Below are 19,791 nucleotides of genomic sequence, written 5' to 3'. Positions count from 1 at the left end.
TTGTGACTTTTTACAATTAACATTCACAAAGTAACAGCTAAAAGTGCTGCCTTCATGCTTTCCTGATGCCGTATGCTATGTTTCTGTTTATCTAAAAGATAGCCACAGTAGCCACATACCTCCCTCCAGGAACAGAAAGTATCCTGGTTGCTTTGGGAAGTGTTTCGGGCTGCTTCTACGAGGAGCAGGTTCCCACAGTATAACATATCTGTGTGATAACATTACTGTAGAAATACCGTCAAAACAAGTATGCAGTCAGACGAAACCAGCTGCATCAACAGCTAAAATGTTCCTCGGGAGTTATTGTATTACAGAATTTTAGTGGCGACCATCGTCGGTGTCCGTTTTTCGTTCTTTTCTCTCCGTTATGTTTTATTTCCACCAATGTTATGATTTAGAGGTGATCCATTAGAACAACTGGCTCATCTTTCAGAGCTGTAACCCGTACAGTAGAGTGCCATTTGAGGGGGTGTTTGAAGCAGAATGGCGGTGATATGAGCACCACTGTTGTTTGTGTCCCATCAGTTTGCACAGTTGATAGCGGAGAGGCCGCAGGGCAGAGGCTGCCAGGTCGATCCTGTTAAACAGCAGGTGTCCTTGTTAACGTCCCCAAACATCCTCTTTCTGCTGCTTGTGTTTTGGTTTAATTTTTCACTGCCCTGCCACGCTTTTAGTTTCTGATTCCCCAGCAGATTTTCCTAGCTTTAATATTTAGTTTTGGCTCGTCTGGGCTCAGGTTGTTTTTTCCTGTCGCTGAGATTATGACACACAGATAAGCAGCTTGTAGCTCAGCCATGCAACCATGCAAGATGGCCGCCTACTGTATAACAGCTTGGTTTGACTTTAGACTTTGCCTCTGTGTCTGTCAGTCATGCGTCCATTTGGACATAAGCCAGCCTCATATCAGTGTTGGCAGTCACATATAAGGCCGAGCCCTCAGACCTTTTCATATGGATTTAGTCTGAGGAGCTCATTCTCAGAGCAGCCATGTGTGACGTAAGCTAATGGCCATGTACGATGTTTTGACGCTGTCTTCACCCTCAGAGCAGACTGATTGGATTATTGTTACTCTATTTGTTTGTTTAACATGTTACCTCTACTGTAGTACTTATGCAGCCCCTCTTTATTATCTGTGCTGAAACCACTAACCAGTGATTTCTCTGCGCATTGAGCTTGACCTACATCCGGACGGATCAACAAGTTAAGCCAGAGCCTTTTAACCCTCAAATTCTGTCAATCAAGCACGTTCACTGCAGCTTTCCACTTCATAATATTTATCCCTCCTTCCAAAGAGGGAACTCTTAGATCTTACACCACTGATTTTTGTACGAGTCAATTATGCATTTTATACTAATATTAAACATTATACATTATATTAAATGTGCTGTAGCGGCTCCAGGAGGCTTGATCATTATTCAAGGGTTGTATCATTGTTTTTTCAAGACAACAAGGCAAGAAAAGGACCCAAAACATTGGTTAATATGATGGGTAAGGCTCAGATGTCTTTAAATAATCATCATATTAAGGAACGTTTTACTAGCTTTCTTCCAGTGCGTTCATTAAATTCTCACCTCCATCCACTGAGGAAGATTGTGAAAAGCCGACTGAATAAAGCTTATTTAAGGACAACACTGAACTTTCACTCAAAAACACTCTTCATGATGTTGGTTGATCGCCATTTTAATGCTTTTAATCGATTACAGGAAATAGAGGCTTTCTGATGATATGAGTCGAGGGAACATCACACTCCATGACGTACACATTGAGGAAACCCATCCCTCCCATTAGATCAATGTTATTATCTCTACCGCAAATTAAAGTTGACCACATCTATCCTTAGAAAAACACTTCCTTCTTCTCTCCTTTTATCTCAAAGTGTTGTATCCTTACTTGGCCTTCCTTTTCATGATTGCTGCTCCTTGGCTTGGCGTTGTAGAGATAAGTGGATACAGAAAGTTGGTGGCCCCTTCTGGGATGGACTTTTCTATTCCAGGGGTTAATTACAAGCTTTCCAGAGGGTGGGTAGAGACCAATAGGATCTTTTTCAATCCTGGCATTTCGTTTGTGAAAGTTAGGGTCTCCTGAAAGGGAAGGGCTGCTTGGGTGGAATTTATGGATTACGCCCCACCCTGCAAGAAACATATGTACGGTGTGGCCCTGTTCCCCTCCACCACATGATACGAGCCGTAATATAGCGTTCCCCTTTCACACATTCCTTGGCAGCAGTCTGAGAAACAGTTTTTTCAAATTAAATCTGTCAGTCATGATTCTGCTGAAAATATACTTTTCATTAGCCCGCAGGCAGCAGAACTTTGTTTTTCCACTATTTCTATCATCTCATGTTTGTGGCATTTGACCTCATGTCTCACACTGTAAGCACAGAGTTTAACATTTCACCAAAATCCTTTTTATTTCCTGACAGTCTGTCAACAGGCTTGTAATCACAGCTGAACGGTTCAGGGTCATCCACAATCTGCAGCCAATCAGATTGCCATGTTTCCTTGTTCCCCTGCTGATGCCTTGCGAAGTGTTTCAGAGCTCCAGCAGCTTTCACCACTTCATTCTTGTCTTGAATCATTGGGGAGGATTGCAAGTTTGTGTATGATATATCATGTTTTGTTTATGACATTACACAAATTCATAAAAGTCCAAAGCAACAGAGAAATAGGTCATTTCTGTTGATAAAACAGTAAGAAAAGACTAAAGTTGAGTTTTTTTGTCTGCGTGTTCAATAATAAACAGATTAGTGCAATAAAGTTCACACACAATTTATTGCCCGAGTTTCTCTTTCAGTCTGAGAAGTTTTAATAGTGTGTCTCAGCAACACGCTCTCGTGATACAGTGGGGCAAAAAAGTATTTAGTCAGCCACCAATTGTGCAAGTTCTCCCACTTAAAAGGATGAGAGAGGCCTGTGATTTTCATCCTTGGTATACCTCAACTATGAGAGACAAAATGAGAAAAAAAAATCCAGAAAATCACATTGTCTGATTTTTAAAGACTTTATTTGCAAATTATGGTGGAAAATAAGTATTTGGTCAATAGCAAAAGTTCATCTCAATACTTTGTTATATACCCTTTGTTGGCAATGACAGAGGTCAAACGTTTTCTGTAAGTCTTCACAAGGTTTTCACACACTGTTGCTGGTATTTTGGCCCATTCCTCCATGCAGATCTCCTCTATAGCAGTGATGTTTTGGGGCTGTCGCTGGGCAACACAGACTTTCAACTCCCTCCAAAGATCTTCTATGAGGTTGAGATCTGGAGAATGGCTAGGCCACTCCAGGACCTTGAAATGCTTCTTACGAAGCCACTCCTTCGTTGCCCGGGCGGTGTGTTTGGGATCATTGTCCTGCTGAAAGACCCAGCCACGTTTCATCTTCAATGCCCTTGCTGATGGAAGGAGGTTGTCCCTCAAAATCTCACGATACATGGCCCCATTCATTCTTTCCTTTACACGGATCAGTCGTCCTGGTCCCTTTGCAGAAAAACAGCCCCAAAGCATGATGTTTCCACCCCCATGTTGACTGTTTGAGGTTGTGGACAGGTGTCTTTCATACTGATAACAAGTTCAAACAGGTGCCATTAATACAGTTAACAAGTGGAGGACAGAGGAGGCTCTTAAAGAAGAAGTTACAGGTCTGTGAGAGCCAGAAATCTTCTTTGTTTGTAGGTGACCAAATACTTATATTCCACCATAATTTGCAAATAAATTCTTTAAAAATCAGACAATGTGATTTTCTGTATTTTTTTTTCTCATTTTGTCTCTCAAAGTTGAGGTATACCTAGGATGAAAATTACAGGCCTCTCATCTTTTTAAGTGGGAGAACTTGCACAATTGGTGGCTGACTAAATACTTGTTTGCCCCACTGTATATGGCAACACACATTGCTTCTCTTTCTGTTGCTTTGTTAAGCCAAATGTTGTCAGTCCTTGAAGATAATTTTCGTAATGATATTAGCTATGTAAATAAAAAATAGTGTTGCAAAAGAAAATATGAAAACATAAGGCTGTGGCAACCTAAGAGAAAGCAAATGTAAACCATATCATACCATTGGTGAATGCAGCATCTGTTGTTATAAAGCATCTCTGCTTTAAATCTTAGTTTAAACACAGAAAGGCCCGACAACGCCTTTTTATACCTGGAGTCGCAGCATCCACAGTGCACCATACATTCCTTGCTGTATGTACCTGTGGCCTTTGAGGTCACCAAAACATCAGTCCGGCTTTTATTGACACGGATGATCAATCCCAGCAGAACAGAAGCCCTGCATGGGAATAGGACCTGTCTGTTGTTCCAGCTGCAGGACGTTCTTTACAGAGGCAGCTACCCAGGACTGCACAGCTTCCACTCTTATCCACACATGACTACACCGGCGCGGATCGCCACTGATGTCTGCAACACCAGACCTGTGGAGATAAACTGTTTCACACAGACCCCGTTTCTGGGATCAAGCTACAGTCTCAGATACGGCAATTCAGAATCAAAGCAGAACGTTTTTAAGAAGATTAGACAATTACAAGATTGTATTATTTCAGCGAGCATGACATGTTACTTGGAAGTGGTCCAGAAATGTTATGGCTGCAGGCACTTTACAACGCTGGCAGCAAGAGAGGCAGCTGTTTAAAACTTTGAAGTTTTAATTACCCAAAAAATCATGTGAAGTGACCTTAATGGTCCATAAAAATAATAATCCTTAATGGAAAGTGGTTGGTTTGTGCTTTTTGTGGTTAAGGGATGAAGCAAGGAAGCATTTCTAACACTGAGGGGTATTGAATGCTCACTCACAGCTGTTGAGGATAAGGTTTTGCTTGTAGGTTGGATTTGTGACTTTATTCTGGCAGAGCAGTGTTTCGAGTCTTGGCGAGGAGCGTAAATCCATTGTCTCTGTCAGTCTCCGTTACAGAACATTTGATACCCTACTCTGTGTTTTTGCCGCTTCTCGTCACTATGTGCTGATAGTATAATTTACAAAAAAGCACTATGATGTGTTGTTATTGTGATACCCTTCAGTAACACTTCACCCACTTCTGAAGAACAGGAAGTTGATGAGGTCTAGGTGACACTTATTCTGTCAACAACAAGACCTGTCTGGCCTGAATCAAGTAGATGACTTCTGTTTTCTTATGAGAACATGTTCTGATTTTCTCACCAAAGTAATTGGTTTGGGATGTTATAGCCTCAAGATACAAGAGTTGATTCATCACCCTCTCATGTAGTGTCAACTATACCCTTGCATTTGAAACCTCTTAATGTAGGGATGAGCGGATACTGAGTTCTTGAGATATTGTGTATTTGGTACCAACAGCAACTTAGTTACAAAAAGCACACAAAATGACATAAAAACGAACCATTTGACGACTATCCAATTCAAAACCAATGAATATGTTTACTTTAACAGGAAGTATGCGAGTCCTGTAACTAGCGTGACTCTTTCCCACAGAAGTTTTATCACACTTCTGTGGGAAGTATATAAGCACTCGGGACACTTACAGTGATGTCACAGAGTGAGGCTTCTTCAACCTCATAAACAATCTTTGGTTGGATACAGACACCGGCTTGCAGAGAGCACACAAATCCTTCAGCAGTCAAGCCTAATGTTGGCCTGCCATCAACTCACTCACAAAATAAACGTTAATTAGCGACAGCTGATATGATGTACCGCCTTTTTCCTTTTGGAGTTTCTCACAGTGAAACCTATAGTTTTGACAGTGGTTGATAATTGAGTTTTCTGTCGAGACAATAACTTGGGCCTTCTCTAAAGTACTTAGAAGAATGACATGAAATGATACTGACGGAAATCTGTCTTTCATTGTTTTTCATTGTTCATTGTTGACGTTTGGGAAATCTTGCAGCAAAAGGCCAAATTTCTGTCACTTTGGGTATATTTATTTCAAGTTAAATGCTTTTTTGTTAACCATCCTCTATAGACAATCCCTTTGCTACAGTCCCAAAAAATATCACTATGTTGCAGCGATGTTTTATGGATGCTGAGTCAGTAATTAGCTGGGATTCAGGAGTGATGCTAGGGCTGTAAATCACGAAGGAGTGTCTTGAATTGTTTAGATGAAAATCCTCTGGATATTCTGTCAGCTGTCACGTCTTCGCCAGACGGTTTGGATGGGATATGTGCAGCTCGGGCTGAAGGTTTTAATGATAAACAGGACGTGTTTAAAGGAATACTTTATTTCCAACATGTTCATTTGAAAATCAATTACCCACTCTTTGTTACCTTGAAATCATAATTAAATCTTTTAGTTTTCTTCGCATGCGTTCAAAAGATTTAAAAATGGAGAAATATCTTCAGTCTGAAGTAAATGTGGGCCGCGTTAAACAACAGCAGCATCAAAGCTCACACAACTCTTGTGGTATAGTCACAGTAAAGTCTTATTTATCAGGTCATATGTTCCATACTTCAAAAACATGCATTTTCACTACATTCTACAATTCTTCAAATGTTTCCTATTTTGGATTCTTTGTTTCCTTACCACTTGTAGGTAAAACAGGATGAGTATGTGACATACACTGACCATTTGAGGGTAGAAGTATTCCTTTAAGGTAAGAAATGGGCGTGTGCAAAACTCCTCTGTTTTTTCTCATTTTATGTTTTTGACATGTCTCCAGTTGCCTTGTCACGCTTTCACTTCCTCCCATCTATCTCCCTCCCACACCCACATTTACACATTTTAGCTTTGTTTCCCTCCTGCAACTCTCCGAACAAACCTTTTCCAAACAAACCCAAAGCAAGTTGTCCAAAGGCAGCGTAGGGGGGAGGGGGTGAGCTGGGCGGTGGCCACGGCTCGGCTGCATCCTATTAGGACTGGGAGTGTTGAAAAGGGGTGTGGCCTGCAGCCAGTAACATCTGTGCCTGTCCTCTCTGCCCCCGGCATTCTGCAGAGAAAGGCAGAGAGAGAGAGAGAGAGGTTAGGGAGGGAGTGGATATATATACGCCGAGGAGAAGTTCTCGCCATGATCTCAAACATGATCTCATGCTGTACAGCGACTTCATTCCCTGCCTGCCCCCCCTGCCATCAGAGCAAAACTGCCTTCATCTGACTGGGAGTTTCCTCTCGGGCTGATTTTTGACAGCCTCTGGGAATCAAGGTGCTTATTAGCAACGACTTTGAACCTGCGTGGATTACATACCTTCGCGCAGGAAATGCTGTTGTGTTTTTCTGTCGACGGTGCAGAAATCTGGATGCTGCAGTGAGGATATAAAGGGAATGCAACAGAGGCGAGCTGGACAGGGTAAGACGAGCTCCATGGATCTGTGTCTATCCTACCCTGTAATCAAATGAGCAAAAGGAGAGCAGGAAAAGCCGGCTGCTGATCGGAATGTGTGTGTGGACTGCATGTGACCGGCTGATAGTGTGTGTGTGTGTGTGTGTGTGTGTGTGTGTGTGTCAGTGTCACTCCCCAGCCAGGATACAGGCTGGATTCCTCTCCCCGAGACGTAGGTGATTGTGTCACGTCTGTCTTATTAGGAGGTGTCGGTGCGGAAAAACGATGTTGCCTTAGTAACCGGCTGGGGGGGATGGGAGGGGAGGATGACAGGGTGCTCCCATCAGGCCCTGGGGCTGATTTGGTGGTGAGAGAGTTGTCCTGTGTATGCTGGGAATGCCCCGTAATGACAAGGCTGGGAGGTAGGGTGAGGCGGCGGTGGAAATATGTGTTGGTGCACAGAGGCTATACGGGCTGCTACCTCCCACCAGCAAATGCAGCCCGTTATCAGGGTTAAGTGAGTGTGTGTGTGTGTGTGTGTGTGTGTGTGTGTGTGTGAGAGGATGGCATACTTTTTTCCATCATGAGGGGCGGAGAACAGATAATCAGGTCAATGAAAAGGAAAGTCACCTTGAGCAGAGAGGGGTCTGCTCGCTCACCTCGCCTCGTTTCCTGCCCATCCTTCTCAGGTTCCACTTCCCCCCCCCCCCCCCCCCCCCCTGGAGAGTGCTCTATATCGCATGTAAATACTACACACACCGATGGATTACAAAGTCTAGTCTTTGGAGCTCTGCAGGATTTCAGTGCCCGCTGAGTGACTGCAGGCTACATTTTACCCTGTAATCCTAAATGTTTTTTTGTTATTTGTTTTGTGTCCGCTGAATTAGAGGCAATCCTATTTTCTCCCCCATAAACATCCAGAGCAGATTAAAAAGGGAGGGTAACGTGCGCTTGAAAAGAGGCTTTACTTTGAATCACCAACCCAGTCTGCACCGGTCAACCCGCCGCTTCGGTTACCATAGCAACTGAGGAAGAGGTAGGGATTTTTGTTTTAAAAGGACAGACAGGCAGGGTATCTGAGGAGAGATTACAGCGCCCTCCCCGCCCCCTTATTGATGATCCGAGAGGTTATCAGTTTAACTGCTCAGAAATAGATTTGTGACTATTATGGGAGCGTGCCCAGCTGTGGGGCTCATAATGTTTACTGTTCCTATTCACATATACTCGGAGGGAGATCATGGTGATGGCTGTTAGTGCTTAATGATGCTTTAAAAGTCAACAGCTTATATCTGACATCTTCTTCTTGCTATTATTTTTCTGATATACAGCAGTGTCTCCCCTGTTTCCCAGTATTGACTGCATATTAACAGTGAGTGATGCTGATCTTCTAATAGTCACATCTTTTAATGTTGATAGTATCACAGTCCTAATTCGATGACAGTACTCTTCCCTTCCTGCTGATAGCCAAGGATTTATTGATTCTCTGCTTCAGTAGTCTCCAATTTTTTCCTGTCAGATGTTACACACACAGTCATATCAGATGAGCTTAAGTTGACCTCACTTGTCAGGTTACAAATCTGTTCATTTGTACTCATTTTTAGACGGATGTCATTTATTTTTAATACAATTAACTCTATGAGTTTTTGGGATAATTTGTCCATGTTGTATTCTGTTCTAATTCAGATTATAGAGGCAGAAGATTCAACTTTTTTCTAATTACTTTTCTATATTATGACTTTTACTGCATTACTAATACTTTTAGTTACTCATGTCTACCATTTACCCATAAGTTCGACTGTGTATCCATGACTTGTTAGCTGTGTTAAACAATGCCCTTTTTTGTTCAGATATTTCCCTTGAATTATGAAACGCATGATATGGGCTATTTTTAAACCAAACTGATCTTTTCAGTGTTTTGGATCAAAGCCAACAAACCGAATCCAGATGACTAAACTCTGGCGAAGATGTTGTCGCCTGTTTCCTTCGTTGCCCCGAGTCTAACCTCCCTCCTCTTGAAGGGTTGACCCGAGGAAGAATGCTAACACGTTTAAGAGTGGGGGGGTTGGAGAGTCTGTCTGCAGAACGAGTTTGACAACCTTGCCTATGGAAAGAGCAGCAGCCTTTAGCCTGCTTTTTAATCTCTGTCCTCCCAACATTTCAGCCACACACTCCCAAGTCCTACACGTCAGTTTTTAGTTTTGTGCTATCATTCATGCATGTAAGAATTTAAAGGAGGATACCGCTAAATTACTTTTGAAGTTGTGGAACAGTTCAGTGGCTTTTTGATAACATTCACTCAGAAGTAGTTTTTTTTTTCATCTAATCTGTCACCATAGGCAATAACATGATCATGAATTCTCCTTAGAATTTAATTTGGTAGACTTCAAAGAAATAATTCTACAGATAAGATGATTGGTTTTGGTGCAAAACTTGCTACTGTAACACACAAGCTAAAACAAACATCAGGCGGCTCTGCCAGGAAAGTGACCATCTCTAGGTTACCACACACTATTAACCAGGGATTGAATCTCTCCCAGGCAACAAAACAATTTAAGTGACAAACATGTCTTCATTAGCATTAGGTTTGCACAACCCTTTGTTCATGAAATATTGTTGTGGCATCAGCACGCGAAATAAACAGAGATTTATTCTGCTTCCACTAACCACATCCTTTATCTCTTGTTCCTGTTAGCTGAACATTTTTGACCAGATGATGAACCTCTATTGATGAAAACAGGCGCGGCTGAGATACAGAGGCCTGAGCTAATATGAGTCATCCCAGACTGATAATGTATATGTCTGAAATGTGTGAAGACCACGAGTCGGTTTAATAAGGAAGGATGTGGAAAACAATTAGATTATGTCGATGTGACGTGGATAATAGAGTTCCCTGTTTTCAGTTACAACAGACACTGCAGTGTTTGTGTGTCGGTAACAGAGAACAGGATGGTATGTAGCTTTATTCTGTAGCATTAAATATTACAGTTTTGATACTGACCCAACCATTTTATAAATGTTTCAAAGACAATATCTGCAACTTTTTGAGAAGCTGGGCCCAGAGTCTGAACTATGAATCTCCTTTTGAAATAGTTGGCCCTGTACTGAAATGCTGTAAAGTAACTTCAAACTTATTATGGTGTCATCTTAAAACTGGAATAACTACCACGCATAAAGACTCACATTAAATTCCTGTTTATAAATGTTTCGCACAACAGTCACAGCGCAGTCACTTTGTAATCCACTGTGACTAGGGATTGGCATCATTAGCATTGTATCGATACCGATACTGCGATACAGGTATTTTTCGATACTCTTATCAATACTTTTCAATAATTTGGTTACACAGAGACATTGGATTAACCGTTTTTATGCCCTTGAACACAACTTTTGATCACAAAACACTAGCAAAGGTAAGACATAATCATCATGGCTACGTAAAGTGAAGTTGTTTTCTTGCTCTTTCCTGGCTGCTAGTTCAGTGAGGTTTGGTTGTACAGTGATGAGACTTATACCAATGGAATCTGTGGAATCTCAGCGTTCATGTATTATGTCGTTTGTGCAGATAAAACGACGTAGAAAATATCGTTTTTGCCAGTTATGTGCTAAAGTAGCCATTAGCCCGTTTTGCTAAGTGTTGATTTAGACTCTTGGTGTTGGACTTCTGTTCTGTGTAGGTAAAATGGTTAATATCGTCTGTTAGCTGAGTTTATTGCATCATTAATAGGTTGTTAAATGTTAGTAAGCCTTGAGACGCTGTTTCTTGCATGATGTTGCGTCTGCCCCAGTGCGCTGTTAGGAGAGATGACGAGTGGTATTCACAGTGGCCAATCAGAGTGGTACTCAAACCGGATACGTCACACGGGATGAGGGTTCCCAACCAACCAGAATTGTTTAAACTAAGGAAGTAGCGTAATTCATATACCGATAGCAGCACCGTTTGTCAAGCGGCTTAACTGTATACCGATACCGTCCAATCCAATCGGCTACCGGTACTGATTTAGTACCGGTTCTCGATACCCATCCCTTACTGTGACTACTTCAAAGTCCTACAGCAAGATGTGAACTGTTTGAACCCCAGACATGAGACATGAAGTGTAAAATGTATCAGCTGGTGGAAGAAATGCTTCCTTTGTGTGTCTCTGCGCTCTCCCTGTATGTTAAACCTGTAATCTGAAAGCCACTTCAGCCCTTCTCCCTCAGCCATGTGACATTAATGCTCCGAAGGCGAAGCGTTTGTCATATCTCTACACTAAATCCTGTCAAGTAAATACACATAGGCACACAGAAAACTCTCCTACTGTAACTCTGCTGCTTTCGTGCTGACGGCAGTGTTGACTGTGGTCTAACTGGTTGATTCTAATCTCCTCTTTACCTGCCAGTCAGCATTTTTATCATATTGCAGTTATCTTCTGATGTGTGGCCAAGTCTGTGTGTGTTTACTCATTGTGTAATTGGGGCGCCATTACATAATTGGCAGAATGAGCATAATTATGTATGCTATCCAGCTGTGGAAGACAACACCACTGTGCCGTTTGTACCATAGCTAAACCAGAAACAATTGTAGAATGTGACATGTTCAACGTTATAATTATGAATAACATATGGCGGGTTTACTTTCATTTAGCAGTTATTAATGTGGGCTTTGAGGAAAAGCATGAGGGAGCGTTGAGTTTTCTCTATTGTGAAAAAGCTTAGCCTTTTATGCCCTGCAGCTACATTTAGAGATAGCTTTATTCCTTTTGACTGTTGTTGCCATCGAGCATTTTGTGGTTGAATCAACAGAGTTTTGAGTTTCACAGGTTAAGCAACTGCTCCGTGTCCAAACACTGGGTTGCTGATTGATTTTCAGCTGGGCAGCTCCCAGCTGAAAGGACCTCCACTATCCCTCCCTGTGTGACTCCCGGGCCTTTTGTTTGCAGCTGTCCAAATTGATCCAAAATAAATTATCAAGTGCAGTGCACACCAGTCACGGGGGTTTCCAAATGTTCATAAACCTCTTGTGTGAAGCACACTGCAATCCCTAAACAATGTTCTAATATAAAGACACTTTTGTTTAGTCAGTGAGAGAAAAACAAATATAGAGGCTTCATATGAAACTGCACTAATGTGGAGCTGAAGGGGAAAATCCTTCTGTGAGATGATCATCAAATTGCAAGTCTGATCCACCCCAAATCCTAAATCAGAAAAGAAGATTAAACTTCTGTGCTCCAAATGCCTTTCTGGTCCGCCTATATCACAGCTGCTGCTATAAACATTTTCATTTGCTTGGTTACAACTGAAACCATAACAGCACGTGAGTTATGAAGGTTTGAAAGCATGAATGAACGGGTGCTATCTTTGGTTGAAGGAACAACATGATGTAAGTTTGATAATTAATGTTTTATGTCAATTGATTGGTTCATTTTTCCATGACCAATTTTATTTTCTTTCGCCGGCTGCTCTTAAAGGTCAGGGTCAGACAGAGTGAAGTTCCTGGAGCAGGGAGGGAGTCGAGGACCTTTTTAAAAAAAGGAGATACTTCTAATTAGCGCTGGAGCCAAAGAGACTCTGTATCTGTTCTCAAAACAAATCAAGGTGACGCAACCCTTCTGCCTCAGATTTATTAAAATGACTGCTCTAATAACCACTTTCTCATTCAACGTTTCCTCTGTTATCTTTCGCCGTAGATCTTCTTTGCTCAATTAGTAGCATAGGAGATTTGTTCTGCTGGATCTTGTCCCAACATTAGTGCTGATGATGAATCAATCATTTTAGATGTAGCTATCAGAAAATAGAGTAATCCTCAGTGCCAGAGAGTGATGATAGATGCCAGCTGGTGCTGAAGAAGGTATTTCACACATCTGCTTTCAATACACTACTGTCCACTGTGTTCTCTCTCAGAGGATGGATTCCAACGGAGGTACCTTTTGGCTTATTAGCATCTGCTTTATTTGTTAGGATAAATATTATACACAAAGCCACCTATTCACAACAGCAGTAATTCCTTCGGTATAGGAACAGATCTTAATGTTTGGCAGTATTTAGTGCTTTGATTTGCGGTAATTGACTGTTTTAAGGCACCTATACTGCAAACTTGACTAAGTAGGGCCTCCTTGATGGTAAAGTTTGGGGAATTTAAGATAATATAAGGGATTAAATAAAATGTTGTTCTCCAAATGACATCTTCAAATGTCCCATTCGTTCAACAACTCAAAAACATAGTCATAGTTGAGTGAAAAAAGCAGAAAGTAATGACAAGATATTTTGTGCTTTTCTTTTTTCAAGTAATCAAACCCACATCATTTTTACTAGATTGTTCATCATCAATATCAATGCCGTTCATTGCATTGTATATTCAAAGCAAATAAGATCAGTAAAATGTACAAAAGAACAATGAAGACGGCTGAAGGAAAAGTGACAGATCATGTTTGACTTCTTGCTCTCTGTTTTTCATTCTTCTTCGCACATGTTAAGTAACGTGAGCGCCCCTCTTGTTTAGCTTAAGATGCTCCTCTCTGCTTCTGCCTTTTCTCCAGCGGACATGACACTTGTGCAGGTTTTAGCGGAGAGATCTTGGGCAGGCACCACACTCGGTCTTAGACTCACTTTACAAACACTGGGATTCTTTTTACAGTGTGGACTCACGCCAGGTCACCCGCTAAACCACATGGTCAGGAAAACAACAAGGCTATCCAAGGATAGAAATCTCGTACGGACAAAGACAGAAGTGTTTGTAGATATATGGTAGGGCGGGTTTAATTATTGGATGTGTATGAATGAAGGAGAAGGAATAGAATCTGCCTCGTGTTGTAAGCAGCAGTCCACAAAAGTCACAATGTTTCTCCAGTCCGAGCGTGGATTTATGTCAGTATAAACACCATCTGTCTTGATTATATGGAAAGTGCAGCTGTTACATGGCATTATTATCAACATGCGGACTGTTAACATGCCTACAACAAGGATAATTCCTGGAATCAACCATTTATTCAGATTTAACTTTTACTTGCCTCGACAGCTGAGGGTCAGTTTGACTGGGTGAGTCTTACATGCTTTTGTGATCCAAAGTCATTTGTGTTTCTTCTCAGTTGTGACAGGGGAAGGGGTTGTTTGTACGGGTGTTGTTCAGGGTCACAACGCTCACCTGGCTATGAAAGGAATGCCTTCTTGTTCTAACAAGTCTCTGTTGTGTTGGGACCTTGACCGTCTGACAGACAACCTCCGGGGGCGATATGTTGGAGCACTCAGGTCTCACAGGTTAACAATTACACCACAAACACCAAGTCTTAACAGTGTCACAGTCTGTGTGTTCTAACCTTAAACCCACCCTTTGTGTCTCTTCATGGCCGAGCCGTGGTACACCCGCAGGTCGCTGTAGTTGGCCGCTCTCCCACTCTGGCTCACGAGTTTATACAAAGTTTACAGCTCCCTTTAGCTAATGGAAAGATGGGCAGTTTTGTGGACTAATATGGTCAAAGGAAGGCTTTGAATTACTTCATCCTTTCATGCTAGAATAGATGGTGAGTGTGAAGCCAAGCAGCTGCTGCGGAGGCCTCTGGTAGTCTATTTGGAAAAGTCAAGGATGTGTCAAAATAAATACACTAGTCGGTGTGCAAGGAAGGGTGGGCTGCTGTGTATTTTATCCCATGTGTGGCCCTAAGGCACCTTGTCCGTGTATTTTGCTAAAAGCTCTTTATTTATGAATATCTATTTGATGTATTTATTTAGAGAAGACTGACTATTCTGGTTATGGAATAAAGTTGGCTATTTTTTGTTTTGCTTGACAGTTTGCCCAATTGTTACTAGTTTGTTGGACACCAAGAGACACGAGGTTATATTGACTAATGTCTTGTGTGTCTGACAATCTGACCATTGCAACAAACTATCATTAACACATTTACCTTGGAACAAGATGTTAGGTGATTACCGGTATATTCATTTTCGCGATTTACTTATTTTGGCATCAGCATATTAAAGAGCATTTAAAACAAAGGTTATGACAACTTAGAGGTTATATATATATAAAAAGCCAGACAGATTCAAGATCTTCTGTTGGTTGGAAAAAGTCTCCAACAGCCCTAGTTGCTTTTCCAAATTTGAAAAGTACAGCTGCTGGATGGCAGATGGACCAAAAAATGGACTAAAATGGGAAAATTATGGCATCAGGCTTTATTTAGGTAGACCACAAAATGGATTTTTAGTGTCTCTACTTAGACAAAGTTGCCACAGGAAGTGTCCTCACTTTCCCTTTTTCCACTTTAGCTGTCCACTAACCATAGTGACACGCAATCTTTGAAAACAGTCACGTATGGTTGGTGCAACATGACCAGGTTACATTTTGACTGCATCACAGAGTAAATTATATATTTAGATGTATTTAAAACGTCCTGGTTCAGGACCCTTCATACAATTCTCTCTGGGCGCAATGTCTGACTTTTAGAAAAACACTGGGAAAGGTCAAGAAAACTTGGTTATGTTCAGAGGGATGTGGGTCAACAAGAAAAGATGTCCAGAAATTCCTGCAAGTCAGCGCAGCGTCTCCGTGGTTATGATACATGGCATCAAATTGCTCGGCACATCAGGAGGAAAACTGTCGAGCAGTTTTGGTGACATGTGGCCGGCGTGTCCTTGTGGATAACTGAGCACCAGGTCTTTATTTGCCAAGCAGCCGAGAGGTCTTGTGCTCTTCATTACTCCTGCTTGGCGTGGAGCCAGCAGGTTTGAGAGCACGCACTGCAGCTGTCTCCGCTCTTACTATGTTTGTGTGAATTAGTAGTTACAAATCAAACGTGTTTATGTTTTCACTGGTCGGAATCTAGGTATGTCTTTCCTCAAACTGTAGTTTTTTAGCTTTAGCAACAAGGTAACATCTCTTTGAATGTTTGAATAGCTGTAACCAAGATGCTTTATCTAACCCCGGGTCAGAATAGAGAAGACTTGAGGGTTGTAACCATAGACTGTGTATATAAAGGTTGTAACAAGACTAACAATATACAGCCATACTTTCTGCTCTGTGAGGATGTACACGCTGTTAGCTAAAGCTAGCATATGCTAACGTGAAGATGTTTAGCTTGTTGAATGTTTACAATTTCCACCATCTTAGTTTGATTTTAACAGACTAACAGTTAGCTTATTAGCACTAAACACAACCTTAAAGGGATTTCATAATTTTGGCTATTAACCAAAGTATTACAGAAATTGAAATTCCTATCTGATGGTTGCTATAAATGAGTAGAACATTGATCAATCATCATGATTCATCCTCACAAGAACATGAATGTCTGCACAGAATGTAATCCATGTGGTTCTTAAGATAACATTGCTATGCCTAGATTTCTACTGCTAGCTTGACTTAAACCAGCCCCCAAATATTCTTTAGAAGTTTTTCCCCCACATTAGTTCTTCCCTTGGCTCAATGTGATGCGCTCAACCCTCCTCATCAATGGTGTTCATGACAGCTGACCTCTGTGTATTTGTATCTGTGATATAGAGGCAGGGCAGATGGTAGCAACAGAATCGCAAACATCTCTGACAATACTGGTGGAAATACTGCAGCTGGAGAGCTGTGTGGAATCATGTCTGCAGTCGGAGAGCCAGGGAGGGAAAGTCTGCCGCTGATGGTTATCGGGATGATGGAGGCAGTGTATGTTAGAGTTTGACATGAACTCCACATGCTGTAAATCCCACCTGTCATGGGAACAACATGCAGTCTGACTTACACTTATGAGGGTTTAACAAAGAAGGCCTGTTTCTGCTCTTTACCCATGATGACCAAGCCAGTCCTCCAAACCACAAAAGGCCCCTCACACCTCTCACCCCCGTCATTGTAAACACCCCCCTCTAATCACTCCTCTTTAGGTCTTTAGAGGAAAGCCGATGCTGAATAGGAAGGAAGGGCAGACGAAAAGGCCTGAATACACTAATCCTGGCAAATTATGTTCTCCATTTCAAACATCACACTCTCACGGGACCGTTGTATCAACAATATCATGAAAACTTTTGGTGTTTAGCCTAACTGATACAGTGCATTGTGCTTTCCTTAAAAAATGGTGACCTTACATCATTAACCATATCCCGGGCAGTAGGTTAGGTCATAACAGTGGGAAATTGTTCCCTTCATAGATGTTATGTCCTCTAGCTGCTAATATGTAACAGTTCTTGTCAGAGCCGGTTTGTCCTGGTTGTTGCTGTAGGGATTTTCATATAATGTGAAAGACGGAAGTATTCATCTCTTTGTATTCAGTGACATTTGTTGGGCATGTCTTAGTATTTGGGTACCATGTTATGTTCTATCTCTAAGAAAATGTGCTTAAGGCCAGTATAAAAAGCAGAAACCTCTTTGCGAAGACTTAACTCAAATGTTTAATGTAAAACTCACCATGTCCCCTCTCCATGTCCACAGTACTCTCTGACGGAGGCCAAACTCTGAGGTGGAGGAGGTTGTAAAGAGGCCCTGAAGGAGCCTCCCCCCCCTCCCTACCTGACCAGACGGACGCATCGGACAGCCATGGCTCCTCGGAAACGTGTCGGCGGCGGCCGCGGTGGCCTCTCCTTCATCTTCTGCTGTTTTAACAGCAGCGATCACCCGGAGATCACCTACAGGCTGAGGGAGGACTTCGCCCTGCAGGCCATGGAGCCCTCACTGCCGATGCCCGGATACGACGAGCTGGACGGCATGTTCTCCGAGTTGGTGGTAAGACTTTTTTTCTATTCTTTTATATCACTTTGCTGCTGTGAATACTCACACGATCACCAAACGTTTATTAATCTCCAGCTGAAAATAGAACCCATCAAATGTTTGTGTAATGTTTACAAAAAAACTAAAGTGCCCTAGACATTTTTACAGTTAGTTTAACAAGGTTTATGTTTCGATTTAGTTGGAGACAAGCCATCAAACACGTGAATTAAATATTTGTGTTTAAACATTCATGTTAAACATCTTGCATGACACTTCAAAAACGTATGAAGATGTCTTCTAAATATAATCTTACCACATTGTTTACTTGCTCATTTAAGACATTCCCAAACTAACCTCCTCCCAGTTTACACTATCTTGTGAGCACCGAGGCCGAGCAACTATTCTTTCTTTTGTCTTATTGTCACTTCTAATTTGTCGTGCTCTCCTCTCGCTCCTGCCCCCATTCCCCCCTTCCGTGGTTGCCACAGTAATCTAAGCATGACATTTTTGCACATCAATGGACCTCATTCAGGAACTTTTAGTGTATCGACCTCCTCCGTCTGCTAATTGCTTGTTTTGTCTCCCACCCTTTATGAAGACATAATTGAGTGAGTTGAGTGTGACTACAAGGAGGCTTTCAGTTGCTCAGTTTACCCCAAAACAGCCACATGCTTTCTCTTCCTGCCAGTATGAGCCACCATGTGCATGTATAATCAGGATTGGCTTGCTGGAAAAAGACTTTGTGGAATAAGTTGGGGCCCATGATCAATTAACCTTGACCTTTGAACTTGAGATTCATTGAGGAAAGTTTTCCAGGAAGACCTGCCTGTCCAGGTGAAGCTTCATTTGCCTTCCTACATTATAAACAACAAATCTGTTGCAGCATTACAATAAGCAATACAAACATGAATTAGTTTCCGTTTCCCTGTCAGAGATCAATAGGAGTCAACACAACCATTAATCATTGCACATATTGATTCCCAGGGCTTAATGGCTTTAGCAAAGAACATCTAGCAGAATAGTCGGGCTGAAAGATTTTGCCATCAATCTGTTGGTTAAACCACATGAACTGAATCCCCATTGAGGATAAACCTGTGTTCACACACTTCCTATTGTATTGTCCCTGATGTATTTCCTGAAAACCCTTCTTGTGATTTTCCACATGAAGCTCATTAAACCATAATTGCTTTAGGATTTGGCTAATGTGGATTAACACATGAAATGCCACCAGAGTTAAACTTTCAGCCCAAATCTATAATGACCGTGCTGGGATGTAGAATGCTTCAAATGTTGATTTCCAACCAACATTTGAAGGTTCTTTTTTATTCTTGAATTATACCTTGTTAATATGTTTTCTCTGGTATTCATCCTTCCCAGCAGCACCCTTTGTGTGCCTCCGTGTATCGTCGGTTATACAATGTGACGCATGTTGTCTCCAGATGTTTGTTACCACATGTTGAGCAGACAGGCCACGCCTTATCTCTTTTCCCATTACTCACATGTTTAAAGCCTGCAAGACATCTGATTTGACTTTGTCATATTGAAGGTGACTATGAGAACACCCGGTGATATTGACCTGATCATAAAGAGATTTAGCTCGAACCTATTTCAAACGTACAGCAGAGCTCTGGAGAAACTCTTCTGGGCACATGTTTTTGTATTTGGGGAAAAACAGAATTGATTTATGTGGATATTTTGTTACAGCATGATGATTTGATAGCTTGTCTGTACTCTGTGAGCTGAGGATGATTTTCATTTTGTATACATTGAATAGTATCTTATCCACACAAGCACAACTATTCAATTAATCGGCAACCATTTTCACAATTGATTGATAGGTTTTTATCATTCTTAATAATCTCCAAATAAATATGAGACAATGTATCCTGGTGTATTAATCTTTTTATGACTTTGAGTC

General features: G+C 41.6%; 1 protein-coding gene across 3 annotated transcripts in view; it reads left to right on the top strand.

The window, feature by feature from the left end:
* Positions 1–19,791, top strand: part of LOC307014246 (disheveled-associated activator of morphogenesis 1-like) — a 47,573-nt gene that overhangs the window by 7,897 nt on the left and 19,885 nt on the right. For 2 of the 3 annotated variants that reach the window (XM_079642105.1, XM_079642103.1), the window contains exon 2: positions 17,598–17,888. In XM_079642105.1, coding sequence (XP_079498231.1) covers positions 17,703–17,888 — 186 coding nt within the window. In that variant the 5' untranslated portion in view covers positions 17,598–17,702. Of the gene's footprint in view, positions 1–6,900; positions 7,247–17,597; positions 17,889–19,791 lie in introns of those variants that run through there. The other variant, XM_079642104.1, reaches the window with a different exon arrangement.

The sequence above is a fragment of the Notothenia rossii genome, assembly GCF_949606895.1.
Source record: "Notothenia rossii genome assembly, chromosome: 8".
NCBI classification, from domain to species: domain Eukaryota; kingdom Metazoa; phylum Chordata; class Actinopteri; order Perciformes; family Nototheniidae; genus Notothenia; species Notothenia rossii.
The sequence above is the reverse complement of the archived record's forward strand: the minus strand, read 5'-3'. Positions and strand labels throughout refer to the sequence as shown.